Below are 24,369 nucleotides of genomic sequence, written 5' to 3'. Positions count from 1 at the left end.
ATCGGCTGGAACTGTAGGCAGCTACAATAAATTAGGTCAGAGGAAGAAGCCAAAAGAAAATTTCATACAAATATGGTCACAGAAAATAATGTGTCAAAATACGCATGTCGTCATGTTTGAATGAAAAATATAAAACGATGCAACACACATTCGTTGACCTCATGCGAGGCCTTATTTTCGATGCAGTGCAATGATCACACCTGATGTTTGTCAGTCATTATGAAAGTCACAGTTTGTCATAAAACTGATGTGAATAGGTCATGCTAGTTCTTGTGTGACTAACTCATGGCACACAGCTGCAGCTTTTCCAGGTGACAGCCATGAAGTTCAACACCAGAGATGAAGGCTGCCGAGCAACTTTTCATGACATAATTATGATTTTATTTTATCATAGCTGAATTTTAAACTGATTTTGAAACCAGTTGGCTGCTTAAGAACTCCAGACATGTATATTTTAATTTTGTGTCACATGTCACATTGCTGTTATTATGCACCTTTATACCAAAATACTAGAATATTTCTAAATGATTGTATTTAAGATTAACTGACTGTAATTAAAGTTCTAACAATATTGTTATAATTTTTCAATTTATGATGAAATTTGTTGTTTTTTGAATGACTAAAGGCTTATTAACAACTGCCATGTTTTGTTTTTTACATTTAATATAACTGCCCCTAAATATGTGAGAAAAACACCCACAAAACATGTAATTTCAACGCACACAGACATTAAAGTGATTCCAAAACACAGAAATGTGTTCACTTGCTTGCATTTTGAATTTATTGCAAACATATGTAGGCTTGTCAAGTCTACATTACACTCATTCAACATCCTCTGTGCTTTCAAGCATGTGAGTGCGAACACAGCACTCACGTCTCCTTTTCTAGGTTCCTCTCCACCGTCATCCCGACCTCTGCCTTTCACTGGAGCAGACATGCAACACACGATTTATTAGAACATTCAAACATGCGCTCTGCTTCTCTTTAAACTTCCATATGCACTTATCTCAGACCTTCTTACTTTCACCTCACTTCATCCCTCTTATAAACACAGTTTCTCATATGTAACTTGCTTTTTTTTTCTTTGTGAAGAATGTCTTAGACAGAAGATGTAACAGTGCAACTTAGGGCATAATTCTGCAGAAACAATTAAAATTTACTGTCACTATGTGTTCACAGCCATTCGTCGGTGTCGGTGACAATGGTGATTGAAGTGCATTAAGTACATTATTATTCACAGATAAAGTACATGCAATTAAATGCATGTCAGTATGTTTCATGTTCCGACCTACATTAGAATAGCTGTAATTTTGCAAATGAGCAAATGATCCGATATTCAAATTAAGTGTTATCATCTTCCAAATTTGGACATCTTTATATAGCCTACATAAGTATAATTTTAGTATTCTAAAATAGGAGGTCAAAACAGGCCACCGTTAAAAAAAATGAAAAAAGGACTTGAATGATTCATTTTCATTTCAAATTTAAAAAAATATTAATACTGAGGACAAAAAGTAAGACTTAGCAGAAAGTCAGAATTCTGCAGTTTTCATTATATCTGAGAATTTTTTGTTTCTTAATTCTCAAGTCGGTCTTTTGTGAAAAAAAAAAAATCCTAACTCTATGGCCCTAATCCTTTTCTGCAGTTTGGACTTGTTTATGGTCATTTAATTATATAGTTTTATTAGTATTTTTCATACAACAGATAATAGCTTGTTTAAAAAATAAATCAATATTCAGTAGTATCAAGTTTTATTTGCACTGTTCTTAACTTTCTTGGTGCATAATTAGTTTTGAAAAATAATAAAAATACACCTATTAAGAAAGTCTTAGGAATTCAATTTACAAATTTAAGTCACATTTCACTTCAAAATGCAATAAAGAGCAAAACATGTTCAACAGTCAATGACAAATCCTTCTAATCACTGCTTGAATTCAAATCAATTTATAATGAAGTCAACTCATGGGGCATTTTATATATAAAGTGTGCTGTCCCAGAGGAAAAAAAAACAACATGTATTTTACATGAAGGTACACAGACTGACCAGCAGCTCCAAATACCTTTTAATTTGTTTTCAGTTTTGAAACGTGCTAAAGAATAGCCATCTACAGTTTGCATTATTTCTACATGGATGCTGGTATAACTGAGTCAAAGACGCACAATGACACAATGATGGCCCGCTGCTTATTCGAATGGAAACAGGACAGAAAAAAGAAGATCATTTCAAGAAAGGAGTGATAAAAATAAACATATATATATATTATTCTAGTGTGGAGGTCAAGGTTTGTTTTAGCTGTGTCCTGCTGTGCTCCTGTCTGCTACAGTGAAGTAGTGTTACTCCTTGTCGTAGGCTCACATAATGCACAAATGCCACACATATCTCACAACCACAAACACACGGACACATTCAAGCGCACACGCTTCCACTCCCACCTCGTTACACAAAAGTGTAAACTGAACCAACACCAATAGAGGAAGTTATCCTCTAAATGTCTCAGCTGGCTCTGACTCATTAGGCCCAACGCTACTACTTAGTGACCTAAGTACTCTGTTAAACCAGGGTCCCAGCTCTGTTTCCTCTGAGCAACACAATCAGTGTGTTTTTCTTCATTTTTCACTGTAACATACAAGGAGTGTGTGTGCTTTTTCCCCCTTTCTCTAATGACATAAACCACTTCATACATACAGATCACCACATGTGCAGGCTTTAGCAGCATTTTGTGAATCATGACGTAGAGATTTACACACTTCATATAAAACAGGAGCAACAGACAGCTGGAAAAAATAAACATGGAAATGGAGCAATGCAAAGTAATGATAAAATATAAACGATCTTTGAAAAGAAATAAATAAAGATTGTGATCCAATTGTAAAAGTAATAAAACCGGGGATTAACGTTCCTTTATTGGTTATTTTTTGTTTTATTCAGTGCAGACAAATGGTCCCTGTAGTCCCAAACTATTTAATTTATAAATATAATAATAATTTAAAGCAATCCTAGGCAACTTTTGTTAAACTGCAATGACCAAGCCTAGGAAAAAAATAAACAAAAAAGGGGGTGGGGATGTATTAGGTTAACAGGTTAAAAAATTAGGGGTGCACAGAGGTCTTCAGCACACACTGGAACAGTTTGTGGACAAAAGAGGCAGGAAAGCGGAGAGACAGTACCCCAGATGAAGGACGACTCATTCATAAGACGACGGGCTACTGAGACTGGCTGACAGAACCATCATTAACAGGCTAAAACAAAGTTCTGGATTTACTTCCTGGTCAAGACAATGGGTTAATGAAATCATGCTACAAGGCAAACATCTCCCATTTTGGACATGCAACTTCTTTGCTGACTAAGTTGCCATGGTGACAAGTCCCACCCAATTTAAATAATGATTAATTGTCTGAAAAGGAGGCAAAGTTCGATTTAAATTCTCATGTTTTTGATGTTTAGGGAGGTCTTAAGTTAAGCCTGTGCCTTACAATGTGATAACAAGGGAACCAGACTTCAGCTGTATGTGGCCGGGTAAGAAGTTGAGCAGCCATTACCTCAGAGAAGCTGCAGAAAACAGAGATGTACAAGCCTTCTTGTCCCCCATTGGACTAAGTGGTTTAAGAAAACGATGATGAAAATTGACCTTGTTTGGCATCTGTGGTATCTTGTAAATTATTTTACCGATGGCCATCCATCCATTTTCCTCTGTGAATCTGGGTGGCAACAAGGTAGCCCATATATCTTTCTCTGTAACCACATTTTTCCAGGAGGACCCAGATGCATTCCCAGCCTTGATAGGGTATGTAATCCCTTCAGAGTATTCAGGGTCTGCTCTGTGATCTCCTCCCAGTGGGATGAGTCTGGAATACCTCCAGAGAAATCAGATGTCCAAAGCACCTCAGCTTTTCAACATGAAAGAGCAGCGGTTCTCTTCCAAGGTCCTTCCAGATGTCTTAACCCATCACCCATCATCTCTCTGCATCATCACGAGAAGGAAACAGATTTTGGCCGGTTGCATCTACAATCTCATTCTTTCTGTCATTACCCGAAGCTAATGATGAATGGTTCGGGTTGGAACGATCGACTGGTAAGTCGAGAAGTTTGATGTCAGTCAGTGCTGCGTCTGTATTAGTGCTTCGCTTGTCGACCTCAGGCTCTGTTTTTACCCTCAGGGGCAGTGATTTTACGCAAAACTCCAAAGAATCGACCGCTTCATGCTCTCAAAACTCACAAACCATACCAGTGTGCACGTTTTGATGAAGACAACAAGCAGCAGAACCTACCGCAATAGTATTCTTTTCAAAAGTTACATAGGGTTGCTTTAAATGCATGGTTTACTCCTTGGCTAATGAATACAAATAGACGATCTGCCGTGTTTCCTTTTGAATAGGCATGATGCAGGGCGCAAACACCATTTAAACAGAGGTCAGAGCTCTAAACAGCAGCTGGATGGAAAGTATCACAAAGCCCATTCATGTCAGCCAGAGAGCACGGCTGAACGTGTTAACTCTACAAAGTGCTGCAATGCATACAGAATACAATAATGTCTGCTGCAAGGATAAACAACAGCAGAGTGAAGGGGGGGTGCAGAAGATGGTGGTGCATGGGCGCTGTCCTGGAAGTGGTTGACACGGTGAGGGGACAGGGGTGAAAACTGCACTTACACTGAACAAAGGCAGATTCCTCAGCAGAGATATCTGGAAGGGACAAAAGAGGACACAAGTGGCGTTAAAGACAATAAAGAGACATATTTGTTGTGACACTGTTTTTGTTATAAGACATCGAATTGACTTTTTCTTGCAGGGCTCCTGAACCAGCTGACCAGAATCAAGCAAATCACTGCCAGGGTCACGCTACTCGATTTGTTTACATAGAAGTTATATGGAGGTCGGCAGTACTCTCCACCTCCTTCTCCCCATTTAGGAATAAGCATGGGTGGGGGGGGAGGGGGCTATAAAAAGTTGACCCCATCTCAGTCCCGCAGACTCGCTTCCAAGCTGGAGCTGCAGCAGCATCTGATCTCTCCGAGCAGCTGTCCTCTCCCTGCATCAGCACAACAAATACTTTACATTGCCTGACCTTTTCCTCCTGCATCACTATCCCAGACATGCCCCCCCTCCCTCCACCTCCCTCCGTCCCAAACACCTCCACCACCAGCTACACACACACACACACACCCTGTGTTCCTTTCACACCACTACTCAAACCCCAGGCTAGGCCCCTGCCTGCCACGCACCCAGCTGACATGTATCCCTCATGCTCATGCAGTTGTATTATTGCTCTGACACATTAGCTGAGAATGGACTGCGGCTGGTTGTGAATGTGTATATATGAGAGTATCCCAAAGAGAGAATGGATTCTTTTTCTTTTTTTGGGGGGATAAACAGAGCTGCAGTCTGACAGAATATATAAATCTATCTTTGTTTTCAATTTAGAGAAACACCATCACCTTTAGCAGGTTGTGTCCTATCTTCTATCATGCCACATGAAGCCAGGTTAAAATGGATCAGGGTTCTTTATTGTGAATGCAAATCAATCATTATTGCAACATTAACATACTAAGAAAGCAAATGAGCTAGCATTACATGACAGTACATCCAAGGCCAAAGCTAATGGTTGCTATTGCTTCTGAGCCACACTGTATCACTTATAGTGGGAAACCCATGGGTTTGATTTTTATTATGCTCACTCAGTACTTGTGAGGTGGTCTGATAGGTGCAATACTCATACACCACAGTGTGCTTTTATTTACTGTTATTTATTAGTTGCACTATGTACAGTTTATAAACCACTTCTACCTCCACTCAACTGTGCAACAACTGTTAATATGTAAACTGTTTTTTGATTGAGTCTATTTTATAATGTATATATCTTTTTATTAATAGTCTATTTTATAATGTATATATCTTTTTCTTAACTTATCCCTTGCTGTCTGTATGCCGTTGCAAAAATGCAATTTCCCTATTGTGGGACTAATAAAGGTTTCTTAATCTTAATCTTAATCTCCCTCTCCAACCTCACAATATGGACTTTACATGGCTATTAGAAAAAACACAGGCATCTCCAAACTGATTATCAGGTTTTGTGCTGTAACAGTTGTGAACTTATTATAGCTTTTGAAGTAAGATCATTAAAATCTGTGATGTGTTTATATATAAGAAGTATATTCCAACTTACTCAACTTCCATGAAACATTTAAGGATCGAACACATTAATGAGCTGTAACATTATAGGAGTAATTAAAGCATTTATAACTAAATAAGAATAACTTGATGTAAGGTGTCACTGACTGGAATAGTTTCCTGTGACACTTACCAACCCTGAGAATAAACCATGTAAACAAACTCGTCTCACACCATCAAAATAGCCCGACGATGTGTAATGCAGAGAAAAGCTCCAGGCCGTGGCTGAAAATCCAATCTCCCACCAAGTCCGGCCGAGCTCAAGAGGAGTCAGGTTACCTGTCATGAAGCTACTGCATGTCTATTAACACTGACATGCCGCTGGCCAGGCCAGACTGCTGCTTTAGCAACATTTACAACACTAAAATGACTCAGGTGAGACACTGCACTGCTGCAGGACACGTGGTTCAGCAGCAGCCTTTAGAATATGAAACTCTATCGGCTGAATTTCTTTGTGGACTTCAGGAATGGTTTGTTTCCTTGAGAGCAGAGGTCACACACTATGGACTGGTTCACAACATCGTGCTATGTAACTTTCCATTCAAATTTCTGATTTTTCAATTTACGAAATTATCATTAAATCGGTCAGGTTATCTAAAATTACACGTAACACTGTAAAATAATGAACTTTTACTACATTTGTAAATATATATACACTACTGTCCAAAAGTGTGGTGTCACCCAGGCCAGTTTTATAGCCTCCCTGATCAGCACAACACTTTTCAGCTGTGCTAACATAATTGCACAAGGCTTTTCTAATCGTCAATTAGCCTTTTAACATCTTTAGCTAACACAACGTACCATTAGAACACAGGACTGATGGCAGCTGGAAATGGGCCTCTGTACACCTATGTATAGACTTTACATTAAACATCAGCCATTTACCACATTAACAATGTCCAGACTGTATGTCTGATTACTTTAATCTTATCTTAAATAAGGACATTTCTAATGCCCCCGAACTTTTAAACAGCAGTGTATATATTTACCTACTGTGGTAGTGTTTACCATTATTGGGTTTTTGTTGTATAGTCCTATCTATAACAATTTAAAAGGAAATAGAGTGTAACCTTTAACCATTTTTGTTACAAATGTGTTAGAAACTGTGGAACACTAAATTAGCTTGCTTATAACCTCATGTAGAAAAAAAGCCATCTTAAGTGGATGAGGGTGCGATAATATTATAGGTCTATGCAGTGTAGTGACAGCTGATTGAGCATAGCTTACTTGCACACTAATGTCATCACTTGCATAATAATAGTCCTAGTGGAGCGTAGGCATTGTGGATTTCACATAATTAAACAGTAAAGGGCAAATATATATTAAAAATAGTTATTTTCTCTAATGCAATGTTAGCCGGCTAGCTGTTTTTCCATTATATATATGGTTCTGAGATGTTTATTTTATAATTTTCAATTGCATTTTATTATTTTTATTCTATAGAGCACCACAACAGAGCAAGGTAACAGTAAACAACCGTAGGACTGACTGTAGTTCTCTTAATGACCACAGGTGTCACTATCCATACAGTTTGACCTTTTATCCAAATCTGTGACCTCTAAAGCTACTAAAACAGTGTTTCGTCATAACAAGGACAGTTTTTATGGTTTTTCTAGAACAGGAATGAAGTATTAGTTTAATAAAATGACAACATGCACATTTCTTGTTTTGTTCAACCAAAAGTACAAAAAAAAATCTATAATTCACCACATTGGAGAATTAGACATTATGCTCAAAATTTGGACCTCTAGTGTGATGTAATGAAAACACATTAGGAGACAGACAAGAGAAGAGGACAGTAACACTGTCTAGTATTTAGATGAACATGTATTTAGACCCACTTACATGTATGAGATTTTCTCTTGGTCACCGATGCTCCACTACAAAGCTCATCGTTGTACCATCAAAGGAGGGGGGGGCGATGATTCTTGGACCTTGCTGTGTTGTGATGCTGATGACTGGCTTTCTCTCTGAGCTGGTGGCAATTCCTCTGGTGTTCATATGTCCCAAACTGACAGGTAGCTGCAGCAGCCCCTGTGGGGCTTCTCCTGTTGCACTGTAGTACGCACTCTCTGCAGCTCCTGCGTTACCTTCCAGTCCTGGACTTTTTTTGACATGTTCTCCACCTGCATCCTCAGAGTGACACGGGGACTGTGGCAACACAGCCTGGGCTGCTAGAGTGGGCGAAGGGATGAACCCTGGGTAGATCATGTAGGTGGGGGTGTACGCTCCTGGGCTAAGTGCCAGTGGGGACAAAGAGAGAGGCACAGGGGTGACAGGTGCCACAGGCGACTGAGACATGGGCACGTCCACATACTGGCCTGTCTCTGGGTCAAACAGTCTCTTAGTGGTGGCCTGTATGGGAGTGTCCACCAGGTAATAGTGTCCTGTGGTGGGGTCCAAAAGCATCTTACGCTGGGTTTGGGGGGCGGCCTCTCCAGTGGAAGGTGTGGGCGACATAGTCGGGACAGATGGAGAGAAGCACAGCACCTGCTGTTGTTTCCGAGGCCCCGCCGCTGCTGCTGAGTGGTGGTATATGGTTGCAGCTGGGTACTCCATGATTAACGGAGACCTCTTGCTGTCACCTACACTGACTTTACTAATGACCGAACCCCCCTCCTTTGAAACGGGCTCTCGATTTAGCAGCTTGATTTCATTTGAGTACCCCAGCCCTGGTATGGTTAAATAGTTCTCCGAGTCTGAGCTGCCCTGTGTGACAAAGGGATTAGTGGGACTGGTTTTGACCTTTCCCTGCTCCACCTGGCTACGTTTTGCTGGCTCTATTTTTACTGATAGTGGAGCCGATGTCTTGGAGCTTTTGATAGTCGATGACGTTTGTACTGCAGAACTTTGTGAAACAGAATTACTATCTGAATTTACACTGACACGGGTCTTATTGCCAAAATGAAGGATGCTTTTGTTAGTAAAACTTTGTGGCGACTGCGTTTTAAAGGTGTCACTGTTATATGGAACATGTATGACATTCAGCGCTCTGTTGTCTCCCTCTGTCTTCCCTGTTTCTGTCTGAGGGACCCTGTCGGCCTCTAGCTCCTCTGCCCCATGCTCCTCTTTAGCTATGAGTGACAGCACATGGCTGTCTGTGATGGGCTGCGGAGCCTGAGTTTTACGCTTCCACTCATTCCTATCAAAAACATAAAGCTGCTCCATTGTTTTGACAGCAGCTCTCAGTTTCTCCAGAGCATCCTGTTTTGGCTCACTTCTCCTTTCTGCCGCATCACCTGCGAACTTATCCTGCCTGTGTTTTGTCACTTTGGGGTCCAGAATCTGTCCTGACTGATCAGGATGTCCCTGCTTGGTTGCAACAGGTGGCCCCCGGCTCGTGGTGCAGTGGACAGGTGTGTTTTCACACTGGGACGTTTCAGACTGGGCGCCTGCCTCTGCATGTTTCTGTGACATAGTCTGCGATTTGACGTTTGTTTTAACAGAGTTGCATTTAATCACAATAGGAGATGGTAACAAATGTTTAACTGGCTCCATTTTGGGTTTCTCCTCTGGTCTATCAGCTGCTGTGGAACATTTACCTTCACTATTATCCAAAGAATCAAACCGATACGAGCTTTTTACTAATTTACGCACATCCCTGACATGATATATGGGTGTTTGAAATTTGCATTTTGTGTCTCTTATGTCTCTAACAGTGAAGTTTGGAACCTTATCTGACAAAATGTGGCATTTGGTATCATCTCCCGCTCTAAATGTGTTGACATTGTAACTTATTTTAGGGGTTAACAGATTCGCAATATTCAGTGTACAACCTTTGTTTTCTTTTACACTTCTAAGGCATATTTTTATCTCAGGTGTTTTTCCTCCCCTTTTGTCTGCTGTGTTTTCACTGGGGCCAGTTTTTAACTCTTTTTCACATCTCTGTGAGCCAGCAGATGGAACAGTAACAGTTGCATGTCTTGTTGAATCTAATGTGAAATCCCTCTCCTTTGAAACAAGCTGGCAGCTCGGAACAAAAAGGAGTTTTGTCAGCATGCTGCTGGAGTCTAGTCCCTCCTTTGCTGCGGCCTGTGTCTCACTTACAGGTGTAGTTTCGGTCTTCTTGAGGGGGGCTGGCTCCTCTTCTTTCAGTGCATTAAATGCACTGCCTTGGCTATGGATGAGGGATACCTTTTGAGGCTCCTCTTGTGCCTTTTCTGAATCATCTGGCACTTTGTTGTCTTTTGCCTCCTCTGCAGGATCACAGGAACTGGTTCTTCCCTCCATGTGTTGATCTTCAGCAGAGTTAACAGTGAATCCTGAGCCCTGCTCTGAGGTTTGCCTTTGCAAACCCCTTCCTTGATCTTTTAACTGAAAACACGGGGACGTTGCTGGGTACGTGTCACAGATTTCACCTCTCTCCATTTTGCGCTCTTGTTCAAATTGCATCTTTTTGGAAATCACATTTTTCAAAAGGCTTGACGCAAAAATAGCCCGCTTGTGCGTGTCCCCCATGTTATCTGCGTGATGATACTGCATCTCACACCCTGCCCTGGCCAACACAGTTCCAGTGAGCTCATTGGATCGTGACTTTTTGGAGTATTTGGTGCTCCTGCTTCCATCGTGTGATTCAACATTACATCGTACATTTAACGTGACTCCACGCTGTGCTGGCTGAACCGGATCTCTCAGCTGGATCTTTTTACTGGAGGACGATGCTTGCTGTAAAGTTGTCCTCTTGTTTAGTGCAAACATTTTGGTTTGTGGAGCCCTCATGCCGGTGACAGACTTACCATGCCTTTTAGTGCCTACAGTCTTATTCATTTCCAATGTTGCGCTGGAAGTCTTGTGCGCAATTACGCTGCGCTCTCCCCCTCGCGACATGTTTCCATAATTCCAGTCTACAAAAGTTGACCACTTATTTAGCCCATATTCCGACACAGAGGATTCACTGGAGGTACTAAGATTAATCGCATCAAAGTATGGGCATGCCAAGCTCCGGAAGGACTTGGCGGTTAAATTACGCACCTCTTTATCAGCGTCATCCAGTTCACTGATGGAGCTGGACGCTCCACTGGAATACTCATTAATATCTTTCCGTCTTAGTTTGGTTGCGAGGTGCTGACGGCCCGGAGCTGGGATGAAATATTGGGCTCTATCGCACAGGGGCCCCGCTCTGGCGCCAGAGCCTACAAAAGACAAATGGCTTCTGTCTCCGAAGTGTTTAGTGTACCCACAGGTGCTGTTGTTGTCGAAGACACTGACGGGGTCGTGCACTGCTCGGGAGGATGTTTTTATTGATAAGTGAATCTTCCCTGCATTAGCGTCTTCGCTGTGGTTTTTGCACAGACTTTCATCTGAGCTGGCGCATTTGTCCGAGTCACAAAGATCACTCTCCTCCTGCTCAGTGCTGACAACTGCTCCACCAAGATTAGACTGCACTTTCGCCTGGCTCCTGCCCTCCAGTATCAAAGTCCCCTCCTGGGTTTCATCGCTGTCAAAAGAGGCGTAATCCACAAAAGAATAGACCAGGTTTTCGTCTTCAAATTCCCAACAGGTCCCCCGTCCCAGGTCGTAATCTACGTCGTGGTCGAGCTCGGTCAGCTGAATTTCGTGAGTCGTGATATAGTGGGACTCGTCCTGCACGGTGTCGGAGCCGCAGTGGTCGGACAGCACCGCGCTGGCGCCGTCATCAGACTCTGTGTTGCTGTTCAGATACATGTCCGTGTACTGGAGCTCTTCCCTCTCACTGCACACATGTTCACTGCACTCACTCGGGTCCCGCTCGGCCTGGCGCTTCTTCTCATTCTCTGAGTCCTGATCAGTGTTGGGAAGTTTGGTCAGAGTTTCCAGCGGAGGCTCACCGGACACAGACCGCCTGTCCTCTGACTGCTCTTCTGATATGATTCTCCTCTCTCCGTCATGCTCCCCCTGCTTCGACCCGTCGCATTTGATAACAGACAGCTGGTTGCCCTCACCAGTGAAAGTCACTTTCACCGTTTTGGGGCCGTCAGGTTTCATGTCCAGATCCACATAGTTGGACTCGCCGCTGTGTGTCTCGGTAGCGTGGCCCTTACTGTTGATCTTGTCCTTATCCTTGTGATCTGTGAGCAGCTTTCTGTGAAGTCCGGTGTCATCTCGGTAAGTGAGAGTTTTCTCCGCTGCTTCCATTTAGTCCGGTCTTACCGTCAGGTGGTCCTCGTTTACGATGTTATCCTGACACAGGACGGAAAACTCTGCAGGCGAGGAGAGAGGCGGAGGACGGAGAGCGAGGGGAGGGAGGGAGGGAGGGGGAGAGAGAGAGAGAGGGGGAGAGAGATGGGGGAGTCCCGAGGAAAATCCCATGACGGCACCTCTGCTGTGAATCTCAGGCTGGAGCAGCTTTACTTATTTTAGCCTTTTATTCTGAGTTAGAGAGAGTTAGTTTTCAGCACCTTTCCTGGAGAACAGCTCCTCTGTAGAGTCCATGAAAGTTACATTTTTACTCATATCTGTCCTTTCCTTTCCCTTTATCCCCCTCTCTTGAGTTTTAATACACTACTTTTTTTATTACATTTAAGGATTTTTTGTTGTGGTTGAGTTAAAAACTAAAGTGGTACATTTGAAACATTATCTTCACAGATAAATACAGCAAAAAAAACTATAAAGACACAAAACAAACAAAAAACATAAGGAAAAGGAAAACTTGTGAACGTGCACAGCTGAGTATACACACACACACACACAATATTTGTATGATAGGCCTTTTGTCATGAAAGCATGAGAAAAAGTGAGCAAATATGAATTCAATTGTTCAATTCAATTTAATAGAGGAATTGTCTGTTAACCAACCAAACATGCCTCCATCTACAAGCCTATCTATGCTTGTAAATAATAATGATTTTATAGTGAGCCATAGTGCCCCTCAGTGCTCTGCCCACTCACTGAAACAGCTGAGAAGAAGTATTCACCAGCAGCCGGTGCCAGTCATTTCATCCATTCATCTGTAGACAAGTCAAATCTCTTTAACTCTCATTGGAACTAAACACAGGGATGTTTTCCACAAAGTTTTTTTTGACACTCGGAGACACTGCTGAACGGATCTGCCTCACATCATAATGGTCCATTTGTTAGAGGTCTGTCTAAGTGTTGAGGACACAAGTGTTGTTTCTGGACTGGGCCCCAGTTTGGTGGTATGCAGCAGGGAGGGGCGGGCCAACAGTTGCTGCATGTGGAGGGCACACTGACAGCAATATCAAGGACAGAGGCCACCAGTATGAAGCCTTTGTCACCCTCAAATCCCTGCTGTTACTCTCAGTGTCACTAATGTGCTGTAGACACTTTGAAACAATCTGAAGTCAAAACAGCTTCATGTAACCTTTATCTCCACGATGTGATACTTTACAGTGTAGAAATAATCTACTTTTTACTCCTCAGTATTCATTTGAGAGCTGTACCTACTTTCAGTTTAAGCTTTTACATGAAAACAAACATGATATGAGATATCTGATAAGCTTATAAAACAGTCCTCAACTATTTTATCCTGTGACCCCCCTCATAAAAACACAGACCCTGCTTGGAGTCCCTGTCAGATTTCACAGTCACGGCTCCTGGCTGGAACCTCCGTACTAAAATATCTGTACTACTGTATATAAGATAGTATAGCTTCAATATAACCAGCCGAGGGTGTGAAGGACAAGTGCTTTAATCTTCTGTTGTGCAGGCTTTATTTGTATTTCAAAATAAATTTGATATTAATCTGACATTACCACCGGTAAACTTGATAAACCGACATCATGAATCTCAGATTTTCTCTATTGCACATTTTCATAACATGCACAGGTTGAAGTGACCTACACAAAGCTGATAAATTTAGGTGGCTATTTAAAATGGGGACACCGCTCACGCAAGCATGGTTGAGATCAGTTTCTTACAGTGGCCACATTAAAACAGCAGGTGTTAAATCATGAGCACCATTAATCAAAACGCTATGAACAGACCATGTGAGGACGTTTTTTTAACCCTCAAGCTTCAGTTCTGTTGATGCAAAAAAAAAGAGAGAGGATTGATACACATGACTGACTAAAAATACACAGCCTGACAGTGGACGGTAAGTTGACGAGGAACACAGCAAATCTTCCAGCGTTAACAAGTGTTGATTTTACAGTGACACAGTCTCAGAGTTGACAAGTGCCGGTTGGACAGTTGTTTGTCCACTCACAGAGCTGACGTGTTTCTACGTGATGGGCAGCAGCACTTTGAGCTTTATGGAGCCTGGAGCGTGACACGTTGACACGTGTTTTTTTTTTATGATAAGAGTTAAAACTTCTGCTGCACAGAGAGTTGGTATCTTTAAATCTAAATTATAAATAAAACATTTTGTGAAGTATTATTATACACTAATTATAATACCAATTATACTCTATTTGATAATTGATTTGCCCAATAATAAAAGCATAAAAAACAAACTATACAATCAAAAGAAAAGTTAAATAATTAGGTTGTACAGCATTTTATTTTTTATATTTAATATGTGAGCACGTGTTTTTATGAACGTTGGCAGTACTGATAAACCATAAAACACATTATGTGACATGAGGTTTTCAGAGAATTCAGATCCTAAATAAAAAGAACAACCACAAATATTATTAAAATATTACATAAAAACATGTCATTTAAATATTTATTTATGGTCACTAAATAAAATAAAACTTGAATACCCCAATTGAAAGCTTTGGATTGTGTAACTGGATTAAGATATTTTAAAGTAAAAATGCCAGGCAAATAAAATTAATTTCATTATCTATTGCACAATTGGGTTTTTTTTTAGCAATTCCATCTAGCTCTATTAAATTAAAGAAAAGGAAATATCTTTAAAGCTGTGAAATTCAACCCAAAGAACTCTGCGATATATAACCATGCTCTCTAGGCCACAGGACAAATATGAAATTAAAATAAAAAATGAATTTTAAACTACAAAATGTAAAAAGTCTGTATCTATAAAATGTACTCATTACGCTGCCGTTCAACAGTGTGGGGTCACCCAGGCCAGTTCTATAGCCTCCCTGATCAGCACAACAGTTTTCAGCTGTGCTAATATAATTTTACAGGAGTTTTTTAATCATCAATTAGCCTTTATAACATGATTAGCTAACACAATGTACCATTAGAACACAGGAGTGATGGTTGCTGGAAATAAACTTCTGTACACCTTTGTATATATTCCATTTAAAATTAGGCTTACTTTTGAACAGTAGTGTGTGTGTGTACATATATATATATATGTATAATTAGATTTTACTATTTCACTGGATATTAACCTTGGAGTGGTAACAGGCTGATGAACAACTTCTTGTTGTTCATCAGCCTTCCTATTTACAACTGTAAATATTACAATATATTAAAAACAGACAAAACTAAATGCGATTGAATAACTGGACACAGACTGACGTGTCATACAGAGCACACTAATATGACATGTTTATGGGTTTTTTGTAGCATGCAGCAGTACTGGTGACTTTATGACACTCACTATTGAGCCCTCTGCAGCTCCAGAGTGGGAACTGGAGAAGTTTGAGTGCCTAAACACCTGCTGTGAGGCAGTCACCAGCGCTCACACACACACAGGCATACACACACACCCTGAAGGGTTTCAGGGTTCAAAGGGGAAAAGGTCAGCTATGGATTTGAAAGTGTCATAATGCAAGCTAGTTTAATGGATGTAAGGGATTAGAGTGTTACCCTAAACATTTGATAATGACAATTCACTTACTGAGGATGAATGGTCACTGTCAGGTTTTGGGCCATTTGTTCTAAACTCCTTTTTCAGACTTCCAGTCAGAAGGACGGGTTCCTTGTAAATGTTGCTTTCCATCAGTCTGTGAAGACTCATGTTATGTCCAAGAGTTTAAATCAAGACAAAAAAAGTCAGAGCTTTCTCTGAAGATGTTTAACCACAACGAGGTAGCCACTTGAGGTAGGGGTCAGAAGAAGGTCCAGTTGCCTCGTTTTAACCTGTTGGACATTACTTTCTATCACTTAAAGTACCTCATGAGTCACTACATCATTGTACTCACAGCTTGGATTAAGCATTAAAACTATGTGGTTAGGTTTAGTAAACTTTGAGTTAAAATACATCCTTTCCTTATTTTATGAAGCTTCTCTACCATTTTTTCCAGTCATTCCACAGTGAAGAGTCACAGAACCAACATCACATTTGATGTGCACTATATATGGCAATGGAGTCACCCTTACTGCACTCTATAGGGCACTACCGTAAATACACTTCAATTTCCTGAAGATATCAGCCTTGTATTTCATTGCTCTGGGGGGACTGGCTGTGGTTCACCTCTGCAAAAAGCACTTCAGGCAGCATCAGTAAGGGGACTTTATTCTGTAAATCTGTGTAAATTCTGTGTTTTCAGCCATATGAGATAGACAGGCAGACCTTACCGATCCCACTGAGGGAAAATGTTGTATTACAGCAGCAAAGCACACAACACAAGTCAAGAATAAAGAGAGTTAAATTAACAGTGTAGCTTAAGTTTGAAAAGTAGAACTCAGTGGTGATACACTGAGTTCTACTTTGATTTGTGAGTCCAGACAACCAGGGGAAAACCATAATAACACAGTGTCAGGAGTTATCCGTGTCAGGCTAACATGAAGACATTTACATTTTAAAAACACAGAAACGTATTCCCCTGGCTTGGTATTTCCACTTCCTTAATCATATCTTGATGGTTGTCTAGAAAGAAATAGCAAAGAGATGTTTGCTGCGCCTCATCTGGTTTCAGCTTGCACGTGTCCTGAGTGTTTAGGGATACTCTAGCCTAAAAACAGCAATGCCAGAAGAAGAGCTGTCATGAATTATGCCAGCAATGGCAGACATGTACGGTTGCTCCCTTCTGGCAATGGGTATTTAGTTTCACTCACTGGTCCTCCAGCTAAGGTCAGCACCTTGTTAGGGTCTGCTGGGACAACCAACAACCCCATTGTTATGTGAATATTTTTTTTTTTATGAATAATGCCACTTTACTGCATTTGGAGCAGAGAAGCCTCTTTCAGCATGTTTGGACAACAAACCAACCAAAGGACTGTGTGTATAAACCACTAAATAAACATTTTTACTTATATATTGTATATTTTCTACAATATGAACTAAACATAAAACATGCATCAGTTGTCATTTTATTTATAATTTTACACCAATTGATGGGCTCACAAATTCCACTTTTACAGCTATTTTTACCATCAAATTTACAGCAAGATAAGTGAGAAAAAGACACAAATGGTATATGTTTCACATATAGAAGTAATTGTGTGAAATAATGGTAATAATAATGTTAAATAATCCTTCTACAGTACTACATATTTCATCTAGCTCAATCCTCAGTATGAGTTAGTTTGTCCTCCTTTAGTTATCAGCAGCTTCCCTCTAGTGGTGCACTCATGCATCTGCACTCGTTCTGTCATACTGAGAGGGTGTGGTGTGCAAGTTCCAACACATCACTGTGCAAATTACAGTTACTTTTTTCTATTGGTAACTCACAAAGGATATATGTGCAAACCCAAGTCAATAATGTGGTACTGCTCAACAACCACTAGTGATTCAGCCATAAACAAAGCACAAGATTTAAGGTTAAAATGCTACTAAGTGTGCAGCAACTTTATCATGCAGTTAAATAAATGAATGTGACAGCTCGCATGGCTCATGGCAGAAACAAACAATATGCAAAATAAACTTCTTAGAATAAATGAAGCACTTAAGTCTACCTAATCAACCAGAAGATAAGTGTCATCAATGATAATTTAATTTACACCTCACTGAGTGGAATGAACTTGAAGCCTCTGTTATTCAAAATGTGTCACATGATGAAAACTTAATTTCGGCTCTCCGTGGTGCTGAAGTCTCATCTGTGTGTTTTTATAAGTGTGATGATACCTTTAAAAAAAATCTCACAAACACACACACAAATGTCTGTCTGCACCGCACCACTGTGACGAATCGACTTTTTTTTTCGCCTCCGGTCCAAAAGCGAAGCAGCCTTCCGGGGCGCAGCTGCAGCGGTATCAGCCTGTGTCAGGGCTTTCCATCGTACTGCTGCAGTTTGATGCCGCTGCCATCGCTCTGACCTCGGTCAACATGACATCTGCTAAGCAGTGGCTGCTGGCCGCTCTGGCGCTGCTGTGTGTTTACGACAGTGCTGAGTCTAAAAAGAATTTCAAATGTCCTTCAGGATGCTCCTGTTCCAAGGAGACCATCATCTGCGTCGGTGCCTCACAGATCCCCCGGACCATACCGAACGAGATCAACTCACTGTGAGTAAACGATCAGCTCATTTCTTTCAGATTAAAAATAAGGGCTTCTCTTTGATAAGTCACCGAGTAACACTGCATTCAGCTTGCGCCACAGAGTTGGCACTTGCTCTGTCTGGCACGGAGTGTTAACTTGTCCTCTATGCGTGTCTGTCCTAACAGAAGCATAGTAAATGGATCCATTGCGGAACTCACAGAGGGGATGTTTTCACTTATGCCCTCTCTTCAGCTCCTGTAAGTGCATTCTGTCATTGATTATTGATATTTCAGACAGGAACACTAGAAAAAAAGTAGATCAATTCAACAAAACAATCCTTTATCTGTTTTTCTCCAGACTGCTTAATGCAAATTCTTTGACCACAATCAAAGATGATGCTTTTTCTGGTCTGCCTCATCTAGAATATTTGTGAGTATTATTTATTAAGACGATGATGTTAAATCATAAAATAAAATCAAATTAACGTTCATGATCATCATCACAAAGCCATTATCAATGGGCCTAAAACGGCAAACATGACATTCCAGATTAGGATTAACCACTTTTTGTTGAAACAGGTTCATCGAAGGGAACAAGATTGAAACCATCACCAAAAATGCCTTTCGTAGCCTGCGAGGGTTAACTCATCTGTAAGTTTCTTGCAAAATATTCACATTTCTTACACTGCTACAGACAAAAAACTGATGAAAAAACACTGAGAATAGACGATGTGTTGTTTTTTATTGTTCCCTGTGCGTCTGGTTCAAGCTCACTGGCAAATAACAAGATGAGGTTTCTGCCAAGGGATCTCTTTTTCGACTTGGATTCCTTGCTGGAACTGTGAGTAAGCAGTTGTGTCAGCAGAGTGTGAGTGTATGAGTAGTGTGTGAGTGTGTGTGTATGTGAGAGAAAATATCCACTGTTTCCATACTGCATTTGAAGCTGCAGGCTGCACTTTTTAAATTGACATTCAATTCCATTAGAACTAATTATATAAAAAAATTGGTGTGCACCTTCTATAGCAAGAAAAAGTGGTGTTGATGGACAAATTTGGTACATTTGGCACACAGATGTGTTGGAACCTGTGTGTGTCTCCCCCTTTGTGTCGTTCTTACCTCCCTGTTGATCATTCCTTCTCCCGTTTGTGCATCAGGGATCTGAGAGGAAACTCTTTCCAGTGCAGCTGTGAGAACAAGTGGCTGATGACATGGCTGAAAAACACAAACGCCACAGCATCAGATGTCTTCTGCGCCGGCCCCGCTGACATGAAGGGCAAGCGGCTCAATGACCTTCCTATTCCACCAGGCAAATGTATCTCCACAGGTAATGTGCACCATCACAGCTACTTTCAGTAGACCCAAGGCTAAAATGGTCATGTGTGTAAAAACAACAATCAATAACTGATGAATAATTGAACAGGACACTGTAAGGCGCCCTTCTGCAAACAAACACACAAGGTCTTCAAACATGCTTAGCCTACATGAACACACATAGCAAAACAAAGGACAGATAGAATAAGTAGTTCTGTAGCAGCTCCACTATTTTTAAATCGGTTTACTTTTGCATGCCCATGTAACACACAAGGAGAAGGAAGGAGAGAGAAGGAAGTGAGAGCTGGCTTGACCTGGCTGTAGTGTGCACATTGCACATATAAACACTGGATTCAAGAGCCATTCCAATCCTTTATTAAGTGTAGGACGACAAAGAATGTTTGCATGGAGTTCTGTACAAAATAAATACACAATAAAAACACTGCCATGCATGCTACAACCAGCTAACATAAAGAAAGAAAAAACCCACCCCACATGTTTTATGGATCCACCAAAGGCCTAAAGTGAGTGCTGTTCTATCACATCATTATCTTTTGAAAGAAATCAATTAATATGCAACAAATGTTACTCGACAGAACTCATACTCAAACATAAGCAGCATTAGCAGATAACACAACTTACCGGTGTGGCAGCATGGCTGGAAACAAAATGGAGGCAATGGAGAGCACACAGCCTCTTATCACTTCCTTGACTCCTCCCCTGCTCAGGTGAACCTTCCCACCCACTTCCTGGTTGTCACATTGTGTTAAGTCAGATGTATAGATTCATCCTCTGGGCATATCTAACAACCTTTTTGTGTGCTGCTTTTGGTGCCTTATTTGTGTATTATGTAGACAAACAGCACATTAACACTTGTTTTATATATATTTAATATCAATAAATCATAATCTTATTGTTCTACCAACAGTCTAACATTGACTCTTATCGATGTGAGACAGGATTAAACACAAACACAAATGATTATGTCATTTCCATATTTTCAGCACACACATTGAATCTGAGTATTAAATACTAAATACGATATCCCGGACTCTACATAACTGCAGCTCTTCACAGAGTTTGTTGAAAAGGTAATAAGCAGTGAGGTTTTCAGTGTTGATGCTTTCACTTCATCAGCAAACCTGCCTTTTTTTTTGTTTTTGTCGGCATCCCACAGACTTTGTGCGCCATCAGTCCATTCCTATTCAGTCCATGTCAGCAGACATTTTCTCCTTCAAAGAGGACATCTATGTGGCGATGGCTGCCCCGAACTCCAACAGCTGCATCATCATGGAGTGGGACCACATTGAAATGAATTTCAGGAAGTTTGATAATATAACAGGTATGACAAATCACACACTGACATTTAGTTGTAGAGATTTAGACCTTTTTTTCTGGTTGGATCTTTATTTCTCATTGTGAATAAGTCTAATAAACAGACAACAACATGATGATTCTGTATATGGTTTGCCCACTAAACCAGAGATATAACTTCATTGTGACCATTTGAACTATTTTGCCACAACTGTGTTGTTTGATATGAGTTAATATTTCATACATTTTCCTCACAGGGAAGTCTGTTGTTGGATGCAAGTCCGTCCTGATTGAAAACCACGTCTTGATAATTGTCACCCAGCTCTTTGGCGGCTCTCACATTTACAAGTTTGATGATCAACAAAACAAGTTCACCAAGTTTCAGACCATTGAGGTCTTCAACATCTCAAAGCCAAATGATATCGAGGTCTTTCAAATGGAAGCCAACTGGTATTTTCTAATTGTGGACAGTTCCAAGGCTGGCCTGTCTACTCTCTATAAATGGACCGACCAACCAGACCGGAACGAGACCGGTTTCTACTCCTACCAGTATCTGCATGAGTGGTTTCGTGATACGGACGCAGAGTACGTTGAGGTGGATGGGAAGTCGTACCTCATCTTAGCCAGCCGCTCTCAGCCCCCGGCCATATTCCTGTGGAACAAAAGCACCCTCAAGTTCATACTTCACAGTGAAATCCCAAATGTGGACGACGTGGTGGCAGTGAAAGCTTTTCGAGTGGAGGGTGAGCTGTACCTGGCCATGACCTGCTACATAGGTGACTCCAAAGTCCTCAAGTGGACCAACAAGCAATTCACTGAGGTGCAGCCTCTTCCTTCTCGGGGAGCGATGATCCTCCAGCCTTTCACCTTCACAGACAGACAATACCTTGCTCTTGGCAGTGATTACTCTTTCACACAGATCTACCTCTGGGACACGGAGACGAAAACCTTTCACAAGTTCAAGGACATTTATGTGCAGTCACCCCGGGCATTTACTGTGGTGAGCAATGACAAGAGGAATTTCATTTTCTCCCCCAGCTTCAAGGGTAAATCAATGGTTTTTGAGCATATTATTGTAGATTTAAGCTTGTAAACAGACCTGATGAATAACGTGTGTGCTACAAAGGGGAATTGCTGTATATCTTCCTTATGCAACTAGATACAGTAGATCTTTCTTGGTTTGGCAAATCATTTCTAACTTAAAACTGAAAGCTGACAGAAATATAAAACTATGGCCTTGGTATGCAACTGCATGAAGATAATTAACAGCAGATCTATCTTTAAAAAGTGTTCAATGCCCAATACCGATTCTGGTAACACATAGGGACTAAGAAACTATGTATGTATGTAAAATTTGAAGCTTGTTGATGATCCTTTTGATGCACCTGATTTATTATTTCCTGTACCACCCTATGCAGAGAAAAGATGAACAAAAACAAATTCATGTTCAAATGCAATCCACAGGAACAGCCTCTGGAGGTGAGAAATGTAGCTTTGAATGGCCACTAGAGGCTGGAACTAAAAGCAAGTCAATCACCGCAGACCTCCAAAAACTCAAGACGATATCAACCAAAGGACAGACTCGAATTTGATTGTCTATCAGTCACGGCTACTGTGGAAGTATATAAAAAAATGTTAATAGATCTTCCGGATTAGCCTGATTTGACACAGATCTGACATGTCATCCTTGGAAATTAGAAAAAAAGTTGGCAAACAAAACTTCTTTGTTTGGGATTGTATGAATCATCATCCAGAAACACTGATGTCACAGAGATTGTTGATCAAATCGAGTTGATAGAACACATTTTTATATCACCCAAGTGAACGAAGTGAAACACTATGAAGTAAAGATGGAATGAATATATATGCAAAAAAAAGAAAAACCTTGCTCTTCACATCTGGCCACCATACATTTGCAGTGATTGTAATAGTCAGGTTCAGAAACTTCCAAAAACTGCTGCATGTAACCCCAAAATAGTCAGAAGAGTGTTGGTGCAGTTTGACCAAATTTATGTAATTATTCCAATTTCAAATGTTTTCAAGCAAAACTGTGTCTGAGCATCCAGGAGAAAGTTTGAAACCACTCGCAGTAACTGCTATGGCTGATTTTAAAGGTGCATGACACCAAAACCGTCATCAGAATGTATTAGACATGTATCATGAGCTTAAGCCTAAGTGCACAACATTTACAACAAGCTGATGTATGACTATGCTACTGAGTGCCTGATTTAACAGCAGATATGATATGATACATTTTACTCATGATTCCTATGCAACATGTATAACACTAGGTGTTGAATTACAATCACATGGTGTGTGCTGCTATATAACTTGAAATGCTTTGTAGGAGATAGAAAAATGGACCTTTACTGACCTTTTGATATTTTTCATCTATTGTTCAGATTGATCTATAAAGCTGTATAAAGTCTGATTCACACATGTAATAACATTATGTACATTAGGCTTTTATAGACTGTAGAAGACAGTCAGAAAACAAGTCTACCATGATGTTCTAACAGTGAACCATCCTCTCCCCCCTCTACTACGATAAAGTATTGAAGAAGAAATGATTGTTTACACATCTACAACCTTCACTCTGCTGTATAAGAACATGTTTGTGGAAATGCATTAAAGAACATTTAACCACACGTACTGAATGAATTGTTGTTGCAGATGTGCAGACAGTGTAATGTGGCCATAAAGCATAAAGTGCCTCAGTAAGCATGTTTGAAATTGATAGTCCTGTCAGTATCTGCTGCCTGAGACAGCAGGAGGACGAATATCACACTTCAGCAGAAACGGACAGAAGGTGTTCTAAAGTTCAGCTCCTTATCTAAACTACACAGGATGTTAGAGTGTTAATGTTGTTAAAAGTGTTTAATCATATTTATTACAGTGTTGTGGTTTTACATTTGTGTGCAGTGGCTGACATCATTTGCAGAGCCCACTAAAACCGGGGTGTCACATGGAGAGCAGCCATTTCCAGCAGCTCTGGACCCAGGTCTGAATCAGCCGCCTCAGGCTTCTCCAGATGCCCAGAACAGCATGACTACTTAATTAATGAATAAGCCATGTCAACAATATACTGTAGAATGTAGTGAACTGATCAGTATGCAGATAAAGAAAAAAAATCCAAACTGTGTGGTTCGGATGAACCAGACCAGACGGTGAGATGAGGATGATGAGGTGGAGTAAGAGAAGAGGGAGGATAAAGCGAAGGAAGGATAAATGTGGAGGATACCAAGGATATAAAAAATATTATGAGGTGAAGGTAGCAGAGATAAGGAACTCACCCACCCATTCTTGTTACACAAAGACAATGAGAAACCAGCAAGTCACACAAATGTTATTTTGAGCCACAC

General features: G+C 40.7%; 2 protein-coding genes across 2 annotated transcripts; one reads left to right on the top strand and one right to left on the bottom strand.

The window, feature by feature from the left end:
- Nucleotides 1-758: 758 nt before the first annotated feature.
- Nucleotides 759-12,361, bottom strand: LOC114432637 (uncharacterized protein C4orf54 homolog). The gene is made up of 2 exons (XM_028400782.1): nt 8,015-12,361; nt 759-4,684 (listed from the first exon to the last, which is right to left on the bottom strand). Exon 1 carries the CDS (start codon nt 12,281-12,283, stop codon nt 8,036-8,038), a length of 4,248 nt encoding a protein of 1,415 aa, XP_028256583.1. The 5' UTR covers nt 12,284-12,361; the 3' UTR covers nt 759-4,684; nt 8,015-8,035.
- A 5,761-nt stretch (nt 12,362-18,122) lies between these two features.
- Nucleotides 18,123-22,100, top strand: LOC114432935 (leucine-rich repeat LGI family member 2-like). Its single transcript, XM_028401062.1, has 8 exons — nt 18,123-18,409; nt 18,569-18,640; nt 18,741-18,812; nt 18,962-19,033; nt 19,152-19,223; nt 19,537-19,706; nt 20,871-21,035; nt 21,265-22,100. The coding sequence occupies exons 1-8, from the start codon at nt 18,234-18,236 to the stop codon at nt 22,098-22,100; spliced, it is 1,635 nt and encodes a 544-aa protein (XP_028256863.1). The 5' UTR covers nt 18,123-18,233.
- The last annotated feature ends 2,269 nt before the right edge of the window (nt 22,101-24,369 follow it).

The sequence above is a fragment of the Parambassis ranga genome, chromosome 1 (genome assembly GCF_900634625.1).
Source record: "Parambassis ranga chromosome 1, fParRan2.1, whole genome shotgun sequence".
Lineage (NCBI taxonomy): Eukaryota > Metazoa > Chordata > Actinopteri > Ambassidae > Parambassis > Parambassis ranga.
The sequence above is the reverse complement of the archived record's forward strand: the minus strand, read 5'-3'. Positions and strand labels throughout refer to the sequence as shown.

What these genes read in the sequence shown, in the direction of transcription:
- LOC114432637 (XM_028400782.1), bottom strand. Translation starts at nt 12,283, where the DNA reads ATGGAAGCAGCGGAGAAAACTCTCACTTACCGAGATGACACCGGACTT.
- LOC114432935 (XM_028401062.1), top strand. Translation starts at nt 18,234, where the DNA reads ATGACATCTGCTAAGCAGTGGCTGCTGGCCGCTCTGGCGCTGCTGTGT. An exon ending in CCGAACGAGATCAACTCACT is followed by an intron (nt 18,410 to 18,568) that starts GTGAGTAAACGA and finishes CTGTCCTAACAG; the next exon opens with AAGCATAGTAAATGGATCCA. An exon ending in CTGCCTCATCTAGAATATTT is followed by an intron (nt 18,813 to 18,961) that starts GTGAGTATTATT and finishes TTGTTGAAACAG; the next exon opens with GTTCATCGAAGGGAACAAGA.